The sequence below is a fragment of the Ambystoma mexicanum genome, chromosome 5q (genome assembly GCF_040938575.1).
Source record: "Ambystoma mexicanum isolate Mex_15411 chromosome 5q, UKY_AmexF1_1, whole genome shotgun sequence".
NCBI classification, from domain to species: domain Eukaryota; kingdom Metazoa; phylum Chordata; class Amphibia; order Caudata; family Ambystomatidae; genus Ambystoma; species Ambystoma mexicanum.
Genome location: NC_090933.1, coordinates 93,507,765 through 93,520,180, shown reverse-complemented (window position 1 = coordinate 93,520,180; position 12,416 = coordinate 93,507,765). Strand labels below are relative to the sequence as shown.

The window sequence follows — 12,416 nt, the reverse complement described above, 5'->3', positions numbered from 1 at the left end:
TTTTTACTTGGACTCCACCCACACCTTTGTCAAACAGGTTAACTCCATGGCCTCTGCGTCTGCTTATACTTGTAAGCGGATCAGAGCTGGCAAACCACTCCTATATTAGAACAGTTGTAACATTCTAGCTCAGGCTCTAATTCTGTCGAAACTGGACTACTGTAACTCCCTATATCTGGGTGCCAGCAAGTACATTATCAACAAGATTCAAATTCTCCAAAATAATGCCCTCAGAGCGGCACAGGGCTTATCTAGAAAATAGCACATTTCAGAGGTAAGGAGACAGAATAAATGGCCGTCCATCAGTGACAACATTTTGCTCAAAACAGCATTGTTAACACTTAAGTGCCTTAACAACGCTGCACCACGCTACCTTATTCAGAGAATCAACATAACTTTCAGCCGTCCCACCATGTCTGCAAACACCAATTGCCTAGTTGTACCTAGGTTCAAATTGACCAAAGCTGGAGGGAGCAATTTCCCAGTCAAAGCAGCCAAGCTATGGAACTTCCTCCCCCCTTTCTCGAGGGTGGAACACACCGAACTTCAGGTACAACACCATCAAATGGCTGAGAGAAAGACCACTGACGCACTCTAGTGCCTCTGTCTCAATCGCCTCTTTGTATGCTAAACCTCAACCTTGTAAATTATGTAATTTTTTGGATTGATTATTCCTTTTGTGTGTGTATATATATATATATAGTTGCACAGTCCATTGACCGCATTGATTGTTTTGTAAATGTTGTTCTACTATTGTGTAACTGCGTAACCTTAAGCTGAAAGTAATCATGTATCTTCTTGTCCCTTGCGCCCTGATACCCCTGGGTTTGGTGCACATTACAAATATGGTGCATTTGTCCTATGTGGGGAGAGGTGAGTTGGCCTCTACCAATTTGAATATCTGCATATAACAGGTAAACACAAACCGGGAAAGCATCTTATTTTGCAGATTCTAAATGTAGAGCAGGATCATTATGGCGACACTACAATATCACGGAGGGATGAGATCACTGCACTGTCCCCTTCTCCTGCCCCCTCCGCACTTTCCTCCTTCCCCCTTCCCCCTTCCCATGCACTTGCGCGATCTGAATGACACCGGATCGGTGTCCGTCTTCCCTCCGTTCCCCCTCCCTTGTCGCGCCTTGAAACACTTGTGTATAAGCGCATTATAAATGCCATATCATATCATATCAAGAACCCTATGGAATATGTATGAGAAATAAAACGTAGAATTATCAGATTTGAGGCTGTTATTTTGTAACATTACTTTTGAAATGATAGGGTTGAATCCAGGTTAATAATAAATTGAGGAAATGCCTAAAAAACGGAACGTTTAAAATGTTGAGTATGTCCCACTTGCATTTTCAATAATCAAAGCTTCTTGGTCTGATTTTATTTATGGTTATTCATAATGTATCAGTAGCAGTTTCACCATATATAATTGAGAAATTAAAATGGTCTAAAAACAGGATGAATATTTAAAAGAAGTGGAGCGTGGAGTCTGTACACACTGTGAATTGAGGCTACAGCAGCGGAACGCTTTTCAAACAGGAGGCGTTGCCTGGCGGGACAAGTGTAGAGGAACACACCTCTTTAAATTGCTCACACAGCGCAGAGCGAGGCGAGCAGAGTATGCAGTGTGTGGCAGTCCCTAGTGAAGCCATGACAGCTGCCTCAATGGTGCAGCAGATACATCAGTGAGGATCATCTTCTGTTACGTTTCTGTGGCAAAGTAAGGAAGTAAGTCGCTCAAAGTGAACGTTCACACTTCAGGGCTCCTTGGTCTAGGCATAGTTGTCAGACCACATGGCCCACCCCTCACAACTTGCGCAACGAGGGACCCTAGACTCTTCAACCTACACAGGTTCTTCTGTGTCCAAATTCACCTTCACTAGCTTCTCTTTGTCAGCCTCTTGGCTTTAAATATAGGTTCACTCTCTTCTGGCTTCTCTTTGTCAGCCTTTTGACCTTTTAGCAATGTACCCATTCATAAAGTTCACTATGTTGTGGTGGTCTGGTTCATGCCCCACCTTTCTGTTACACTCTTTCACATTTGTGCTCTTTTATGTAGATTTCTTTCAATTGGGCACTTTCCCTTTTGTCTTTCATCCATTATTAGCATTGCCCATATTCAATATGCATAACTTGGTTTTATTTCCAGTTTTCATCCAGTTCGGTATTCAATATTTACAATTCAGCGTTATTTCAAGTTTTCCTTCCGTTTGGCATCCAATGAGTATTATACGTCCGATTGTAACCATTGCGCAGCCTTCTCGAGGTGCCCCAGCTTCGAGTGACATCCCTGACACTCACTGGTTCTCTGCGTCTTCTCCAGCGGCTTCAGCGGCCTTTGTTCTGCTTTGGTCGGTGGGCCGACCTCTGCGAGCCCCTCTCGCACTCAAGGTGTTCGCCTGCACATGCCGGTGGCTCTGCTACTCCGGCACATACATGGACGGTGTCCCTTCTTCTTTCCTGTTTGCCCTCAGGATCAGCAACACGCTTCCCAACAGTGAGGCCCCCACACCTGTTGTAGCCTAACCGCTTAACTTGCCTTGGGCTTCACAGGTCCTCTGAGCATCGGCGGGTGTCTTGGCTTCCTTGTAGGCCCCACCACAGCTGCCTCCTCACGTCACGAGTCCCCTGCTGGTCTCTCCCACACTAGTCTCCCTGTTGCTCCCTCTGCGGTTAATCGGGTCTCCCTTTATACACCTGCAACCACTTCACAGGTTGCAAGTGTGGATTCATAATAAGATTTGCCTAACCATAGCTAAAGGGACAGCCCTCTGCCGGCATCTTTCTTGTCCCAGTACCAAAGTGGTGAAATGAAGTTTGAGTGTTCATTACTCTTAGTCGCCTTTCCTCTTCAAATGTGGGTAAATGAGGGGAGTTGTTTTAGAGTAGCCTAGAAAGGCCGGGGGAGCGGTAGGTAGTCATCAATGGGGAAAGGGGATACCATGTCTCGCCTGTGGGCACCCCACTCCCAATTCACAAGGACCCTCCAGCTAGGTGATCCTCCCTCTCTTCTCCACCCCCAGGATCAGGAATCAAAAGCGATGGCCTTTCCGTGGTCACCTGTGAAGCGGATCCACGGGGAGTGGGATGACCCTCAGGTTTCTCACACAATTTACATACCACCACACATCCCAGTGCATCCTAGCACCACATGCGTATTAAGCTCCCATCTGCACACAATTTCCCTCTGCATAAACCACTTGGAGATGGACCTGCACACAGTAACCAGGTACTGCTGAACTACATGCACCAACATAAGAGCAGAGCTGTCTAGCATTCTCCCTATCGTCTTACTAACCTAACCCACCCACCTCTTTTGCTAATCAGCCCAAAGAGCCTGGAGGTCATGCAGTGGTGCGCTGTATAAATCACAGTAACATAGCATATGCCACACTTCAACCTTACTGTAAAAGTGGGAATACCTATGTAACAATGTGTGGTGGTTGGTGGCACTCATTATATAATGGCAGGCCTGCAAGGGATGGACATGGGACTCTGAGGCCCTTTCTAAAAGTCTTGAAGAGATGCCAATATTTTTAGAGATACTACCCCCAGAGCACAACATTTTCAGTCCGTTTGTGAAGGTCGGAGTGAATGGACTAAAAGAACAGGACTCCCTATCAATGTAATATTTGCTGTTTTTGCCATTTATATGTGTTATCTGTTTGATTGTAAGAAGATAGAGAGGCATAGTTCATCAACAGACTCTTTCTATCCCACTATTCCCAAAAATATAACTCGCATCAGCAGCTGGTTTGCCTCAATCCTGCAATTCTCTTGAAGCCTGCATGTACTCTAAGCCATACAGAATGCCCACTTGTTCATTAACCTCCATTAACCTGCAGGCTTCCAACAAGAGCTGCAGGAGGGGAGTTGGGCAATACGTTTAACTTGCAAGCCCCACACAAGTGTGTGATCTGTTATTTACTTTTAATTTTGCTATCGATTTTTGATTCTTTCTCAGAGGTGCATTATAGTTTGAGATATAAAGTTACTTTTTTTTTTTTGCTCGGACAGTAAATATGTTCAATACGGTCATTGTGCATGCTGCATATTGTGTGTTTTTATCTGACGAGCAGAAAAGCTTTTATGTTTACTCATATTGAGTCACTTCTTCTTTTAGGTTTTTCAGAAAAGGATGCAGATGAAGTTAAAGGGATTTTTGTTGACACAAACCTGTACTTTCTGGCATTAACATTCTTTGTGGCAGCTTTCCATGTAAGTCATGTATTTATGTTATGTTCTTGCACATAATGACAAATGGAAGACAATACTTGCACACCCTGATTAACCTATTTGGAGTGGACAACATTGATGTTTTGGGGAAAAATGCTGTGGATGAGGTGGGGATTTTTTTTCTAACCCTTCCAGGATCTGGCTATTGTCGGCATACAAGTAAAATGAAGTTCTGAACAGCAGTTCAGCGAAGTCAAAGAACATGAGTACAAGATATAGAATGGGAGGGGGCGGGGCAGAAGGGGGAGGAAATGCTGCCCTCAGGCAGATAACATTTGGTTTAGCTTGGGGTATAGGCGCAATCTCGCTACATTTGGTTTAGCTTGGGGTATAGGCGCAATCTCACTACATTTGTTTGGAAGCAAGGAAGATATCCTAGAACTGAGTTAAGCCTTAAAAATCTGTTTTATAAACGACTGGCTAAAGACCATCAACCAGAAGGAAACCTACCAACTGAATCTACACTGTCCCACAGACATACAAGCCGTGAATTAACTGCCCAAATACTTGACAATTTTCCCAGATAACAAGATTAGAACAATCTATATGAAAATTCGACTTAACACCATACCAACAAGGTCAAACTTGGCCATTGCTAGATTGATAACATTCGAGGAACAGCACTGCCGGTTTTGCAAGGACAACGAAACTCCAGAAACTCTACATCTCCTTGTGATGGAATGTCCAGAACTCGCTCTTCAGAGAGCACGCTTTGGCACCTTCTTTGACGTTTTGTCGCACCAATTGGAAGTTGATGCAAGATGGGCAATGATACTGAACGGACAAGTTCATCTACACCATCACCCAGTTCCTCCATATCATCTTGGATCTAGACAAAAGAAGACTGTGGAAACCTGAAGGAACTCTGACTAATTCCAACGCAGAGTCCTTTAGCATTAACACACAGATCTGATTTGTCCAGAACTGTATTTCTAACTCAATATTATAAAATACTTTTAACGTCACCATTAATGAAAGGTTTACAATTAAACTGTGCCATTAAAAAAAAGAAAGTCTGTTTTGTGGAGCCGGGAAAAGATGATTGTGTAGTCCGTGATGTAGTAGGTATCGGACCAGTTGTGAAGGATCAGAACTCAAACTTTATCAGTGGGCCTACACATGTAATTCAGGATAGATGCAACCACTGATTTTGTGCCGAGCTGAGGTCATACGTTTGCTAGCAATTGTTAGGAAAGATTTTCTTTTTTGCAGCTTTCCCTCCATAGATTCCTATGGGACCCACAGTCTTTTGGCTTATTTTTGTAACCCTGCCCTGATTTTGGAAGTCAGTAAAGCTTCTATGTTACTTCCCTTGCCTGCTTTGCTCCTCCTTATGTAGAAACTGACTAGTCTCGAAGACTGCCAGTAGTGAGAGACTTTCTTTCTTGGAATTCTTGTATTTTTACAAATTGCACACTATGCCTTACAGTGAAGTGCAGTTAGGATACTTTGTGTCAACTTTTTACCTGATGGTTTTTTGGTCAGATATGCAGAGGATAAGCTCAAACATTTTTTTATACAGTTTTTGTGATATTTTTCTCATGCACTTTGGGATTTACTGTGAAAGTGGCGAGCACCCTAAAATTGCTGTGCCATGAGATTTTCGCTTGTCCTTTGGCATTCTTATATTCTCAGGTCAGTAAATGCCATACATGATAACTGTGAGAAACCTGAGGGTATCCTCCGACCTACTCCCCTTGGATCCTCTTCTCAGGTGGCCAGGGAAAGGCCATCTCTTTTGGATCCTGACTCTGGGGGCGAGATGCAAAGGAGGATCACCTGGGTGGAGGGTCCTTGGGGATTGGGGAGAGGATATCTGCAGGCGAGACATGATACCCCTCCTTTTCTGGTGAGAACCAAACTTCCCCTGCCTTTATAGGCTTTTGGAAGCCATCTCCCCTAATTTTCCCCCATTCGTACTATGCTAGTACAGGGACGAGGAAGAGGCGACTAGGAGTAGTGCACATTATGTTCTTTCGCCACTCTGGTACTGAGACGAGGAGGAGGCCTGAGGACTGTTGTGAGGGTCAGACATATCACAATAACTATAGTCGGGCAATGAAAATAAGGAACTCAGACTTGCAACCTGTTTAATGGTTGCAGGTATAAAAGAGGGATAAAGCAGCAGAGAACCAGCAGGGCAGTAGAGCGCAGCAAGCGGAGTTGGAATAGGCAAGAGTATGGGCTGGTGAAAAGGACGCGACCACATAGAAGCCAGAAAGCCGCTGAGGCCAGAGCAGGCAACGAGAGGGTTGGGATTGGGGAACACAGCAAAGCCGGCGAAAGCTGCCGTAAGGTCTGGAAGAAGCAAGCGCTGCTCGCCTGTGCTCCGTGGTAGAGAGAACGGAGCCAGCGAGAACCGGAGGAGTTGCCGCACATCGATGAGTGACAGGGAAGCATCACTCAGGCCTGGGCGCTCCAGGGGCATGGTGTGTGCAACGGCTGATGCCAGTCGAGTAAAAGTCTATGGAAAAGAGGGCTGGGGAGCCGATGTGAATTATTGAATATCGAACAAGTTGTCAAGCATGAAAAGAGTTTTTAATGATCTGGTAAAGGGGTCTGGAAGCCCAATACGAAATAGTGAATACTGCACAAGTTGTCAAGAACATGAGATGTGAATGCTGAACAAAGGAAAAGATACGATAATATCACTCGAATGAAACAAAAAGTAATGTGCATTTGCAAACAAAGTGTATTTACAGAGACAGCCTTTGTGAACAAAGTGAAACGGGTAAAAAGCAAAAGACTGGATAATGTGGCAGCAAGGTGGTAACCTGGAGAAATACCACAAAGGAAGGTGTGTGAGAATCGCATGCTTGTAAAGGCAAGAAGCCGCTAAAGTAAACCAGAAACATATTTAGACATATGACATGGGTGTAGAAAGGAAACCCGTGTTGTCAAAAAAGCCCTATGATAAAGAGTGAACTGTGGGAAAATGCCAAGCGTTATCATTTGTGTGACCTGTGATGGGGGGGGGGTTTTGTGGTTCCGACAACTGCGCCTAGACCGAGAAACCCTTTCTTGGAGCATACCAAGTGAATTTTAGAGGCGGAGGCTGGTCGGCCTAAGATTGGCCAGTGACAAAATGAGAAGGCAAACTAAGCAAGTGAATGTGACTGTGAATTTGAAACCTGTGGAACTGTGTTGCACTTGGGGAAGAGCATCACGAGACCATTCTGTGGAACTTTGCTGAACTTGGGGAAGGGAACCCAGAAGCCATTTTGTTGGAACTGTCTCGAACTTGGGGAAGTGAGCTAAGCGCAAACCAGGAGCTGGAAGAAGCTCAGAACGTTAGTTTGAAGACTGTTTCTTTGGTTGTTGACATCCCTGCACATTGTTTAGCTTTTTTAGAACATTCTTCTGGTATATCACACATACACTCCAGTGGGGCTTTCTTCTTACAAGAAACCTGGTGTATTACAGACTTTTACATAGATGGATATATTTTATTTTCTCATGCTAACAAAGGTGTTAAGGGTCATCTTGCGGGTGGGCTTGCTATGGGTGCCCAATCTAAGTATTCTTTTAAACCTTTCACTATTACTGAGCCTTCTTCTAATGTTCTCGCTGCAATTTTTAAAGACCTAACATATCCTCCTACTGATATCTTGATCATCAACATTTACGATCCTCTGGGAGGTTGCTTTACTAGAAATGTTTGCACCACTATGGACAAAATATTTTAGTTGGATGGAATCCTGCCCTAGTGGCAAGTTTGTCATAGTTGGCGGATTTTATACTTCTTGCCTGTTGGCGTGCATATCCTTGAGCATTGATACATATGTAAATGACCAGTGCTGGGAGCCTCCTTTGCCCAAGGATGACATGGATTGGGTTAAATTAATGCGCATGTATGACCTGCGATGCTTGAATAACCTGGGCTGCAATTATGAGATCCCTTATACTACTTGGACAAATGGGAAAACATCTTCCTGCGTCGATTATGTCCTCGTAGATGGGAATTTCGGGAAGCAATGTAGCCTTTTGTCTGTAATTTTTACTTCAGTTGGCGAGCATGCCATACGTACTTGGTCCTGAAAAATGTGAACTACCCGTAGAGTTAACTGCTTGAATCAGATGGTCTCTACCAACCCACAAGGCAATCAGATTATTTGGAGTGCAAAACATATGGAAATTATTAATGAATTTGTTGATAGACACCATTTGTTCCTATTGCGGTGGCTTTTAGCACATGAATGGGACCTTTCTTGTATGATGAGGTTCATTAGTGAAACTTTGCGCCTGAGAAATTTGTTTTCGGTTAGTCACAATATGAACCTTGTCGTTTTTGATATTGCTATCCAATAGGCTAAGAGGGATTATCGCAGAAAGAGAGACTATATTAAGAGATTTTTTTACCATCATTGAGAAAAAGAAATTAAGTGCTTCAGCATCAACTCAGTATAAAAATTGGATACGGTCTTATAAATAATTTATTGCTAATGCAAATTGGAAATGTATATTCTGCTTGCTTTGGCAAAATGATAACGGAAGGTTCTGGACTACTATTATGAATTTTTCAACCAAACTGACCATAGGCAAGCTTAATTATATTGCTGCTACTGCTTGGGCTGAGGCCGTTTCAAATTCTTTTTATGATCCAGAGTGTTTTAGTAGAGGTGAATGGATATAAACCATTGGCTAATGTACTTGCGGGTTTTGAACATGACATTGTTGTTGTGACCAGCTCTCCTAACAACCCCCGTGCTCCTGGTCCTGACACGCTTGCTAATATTGTAGTGAGAGAGTTTTTTTGGGCTGCCGTTTTGGAAAATCTTTTTTACAAAGTGTTGTCCAATGGCCACATAGCGGAAAGTTGGTGTAAATTGATATTGAAACCGATGTCTAAAAAAGGCTGCAGTCATAACTATCGTCTGCTTGCAATGTTGGACGTCAGTCAAAAAATCTTTTCAACTATTTTGTTAAAGAAACTTGTACAGTGGGCTATGGGGAAAAAGTTTACCCCCATTTCAGACTAGGTTCTGTAAGGGACATAGCACTGTAAATAACATTTCTATGCTAGAATATATAACTGCTGCTCTTTGCAGTATTGCTACACGTAAACCATACCTTTTTTATTTTGTTGAATTTTCAAAAGCATTTGATACTGTGTCCCGTCCAGTACTGTGGCAGAAACTGAGGAATTGGGGATTGATGGATCTATTTGACATTTTCTGATCGCGTTACATACTGACACTACTGTAACGCTTCAAACCAACCAGGCAGTCAAGACTACCTTACCCATATTAACTAATCTGGGATTTAAGGAGGGATGTGTCCTTGCCCCACTGCTTTATAATTTATACGTTGCTGACATTCTAACCTCTTGGCTTGGATACTCCGATGATACCATCCTGCTTGACTATACACTGATAGGACTTCAGCGTTCACTCGATGCTTTGCTTTTATACACTGAAAAAAACCATCTTAAATTCAATGCATCTAAAATAAAAGATTGCAATCATTGGTAATCAATCCAAGAATTTACCTTTCTGCTGGACAATTGGTAAGGTACCTGTTGAGATTGTGAGTAGTTATATATATATATATATATATATATATATATATATATATATATATGTCTCCATTACCACCTAACCCCACTGTTCTTTACTATGGCGAGTGCTTTGTGGCAAAGTCACTGAAGAAATGGCTTGCATTTTGGAAATGTATCCGTAAGAAAAGCGGTGTGTTGCAGGAGTATTATACCTGGGTTGCTTTATGGAACGGCAGTCCTATCGGAAAGTAGAATGAAGTGGCTAGAACAATTTCTTCTCCGTACTATATTGGGAGCCCCAGATCGGTTCCAGTGGAGGCGCTTTGTTGCGAACTAGGTGTTCCTTCGATCAGGTCGCATTGGCTTTTACAGCGTTTTAAGATTTACCGTAACATCTACTCATGCCGTGACTTTAAATCAGATTATTGCATTCTCCAGCATTGGATCTTTCATGGATTCACATGCTGTGAATATTCTCTGTCATCAGGCTGGGAATCCTCGGTTACTTTGACTTAGTAATTTTCCTATGGAAAAAACACCTCGAGTGTCCCATCGATGTCGTTGTGGGTGCTTTTGGTCCCCACCAATTAGACGTCAAGTGTATAGCTCTGCTCCAGCAGCTTCCCCTCAGATTTCAACCGTCTTCAGAGCTGTTGTGAGGCCTCGTGTTCGTCTCTTCTGAGAGAAAATTACTGTATTCAGAAAATGTATATTTCTTCAACTTCCTCTATCAAGAGCACCCGCAGTCTACGTACACGGTACTATATATAACCATGGAGATCTCGGGACCAAACAAGTCCTTGTTTAGGCCTTCTGACACTTGCGGCCTTAAAAATGTGTATGAACGCGATAGACATACGGAATGTCTTTACTGTCTCTACCCCAACCATTCCATGGACGGATGTGACATCTGCCAGGGTTTCTCATAAAAAACCCTTAATGACAAAAACCGTTGCCTAATCTGTTGGCTCAATGAGGGAGTGTACCTGGTGTTAGAAGTGGGGTCTTCATGGAGTGGGAGAGCTACCACTCCCTCTGACAAGAGGTCACCATCACGGCAGAGATAGAGATCTAAAGAGCTGGTGGCGAAAAAACAGGCGACACGGGTCACCATAAGGCCAAACATTCGTTCCCTGTTAAAAAACCACCAGCTAGTAGTGAGGGGTCCCATAGTGGGCCTAAGCTCTCAGCTAAGGCCCCGTCGATGAAGACATCATCGGAAAAACTGAGGGATAAAGGCTCACGCCTGTCAACAACCCACGTCAGACCTGTCCAGGAGATCTCCTCCCTAGACGGACAAACACCGATCCAAATCTGCTACGAGGACCTCCTCTTCATCGTCGATTAAATAGAAACACTACTAGTCATCGGAATCTCGCAGATCCTCCTCAGAGCATGAATTGTCAACGAGACATCTGTCGATGATCAAATCGTCGTCGAAATCCACTCTTGACGGCTTCATCGGCAGCAACAGCATTGACACCGACAACTTCGTCATTGTCAACGCCCCATCCCTCGACGACCACCACCTCACCAACGACCAAAAAACATCAATCGTCTGGAGAAAAACCTAAGCAGCTGTCGACCACCATCACGACAGAGACTTCGGGATTACTTCTGCAGGGCAGTAAGTTGTCTTCCAAAGGTATTTTTAAAACCTCAACGGGGGACGCGGTAGAGCATGACCAGGCACCATGTTTCCTATACATTAACCAGCTATCATGCCAGAAGAAATTTTGTAGCATGAAATCGCATCCGATTTGAACCTCCGCCAGAAGAATGTCCAGGTGTCACTGACTCTGATCCTGAAGAAGGAACTTCCCATCCTCCTATCCAAGGTCCATCTACAAAGGAATACACTCCTCTAGAGTTTGACACCTACTCTACCATCACCCCCTGCGGGAATGGGCGCTATGAATTAGCAATACCCCCTTATAAACGCACAATCCTGCAAGTGCTAACAACACTAAAACCCCTTTTGGGGCAGCTTGATGCCAGGCTTCCGCTCCTGCAGGCTCAGATAATTCAGGCATATGGAGAAGGCAAAGTTACGCCGCAGCATCAAAGGGACCCAAGCACTCCCTTTAGAGTCCAAGACAAACTTCCTCCTAGACCTCCATGAGAATATAGTCCAATTTGTGCTATGGAGGGAGTTGTTTCCAGTCACCTGCAAGAGAAATTAAATGTGAAAAATACAAGTACCAGAATCCTTAGAGAGACTAAAGTCAATTAACTTGCTACACCTGAAAAGGAAATGAAGACACGCCTGAAAAAGAAAAGAAACACAGCCTCCCTGAAGATTGATTGGAGGAGAAGTCAATGCAGGAAAACTTGACTGGCAACAGAGTGCGTGGCCTGTCACTATTTCTTATCCACGAGAATATAGTCCACGTAGAAGAGAGCCTGAGGAGGGAGTATTGGTTGACAAAGACCAGGACACTGGTCCGCCATATACAATCTCCACCACCTCCTCGTCTCCATGCAGAGCCGATGCGTGGCACACAGATGATCCTGACCAAGACGCGCAGGGTAGCCCTGTTCAACCTTCACCTCCAGATGACATTGGGGCTTTTCACTCTGATGTCTAAAGCATGGCAGGAGTTTGGTTTGATTCCGGAAGAGGAAAATGAGGATAGTTTCCGCTTCGACCTCATGGGTAAACGCAGGAAGG

The 12,416-nt window shown here is 43.9% G+C and overlaps 1 protein-coding gene across 1 annotated transcript in view; it reads left to right on the top strand.

Moving 5' to 3' along the window:
* The window catches only part of CLPTM1L (CLPTM1 like), a 938,124-nt gene that overhangs the window by 311,477 nt on the left and 614,231 nt on the right, over positions 1 to 12,416 (top strand). The window contains exon 7 of the mRNA XM_069620583.1: positions 4,136 to 4,230. Within this exon, the coding sequence (XP_069476684.1) occupies positions 4,136 to 4,230 (95 nt within the window). The remainder of the gene's footprint in view (positions 1 to 4,135; positions 4,231 to 12,416) is intronic.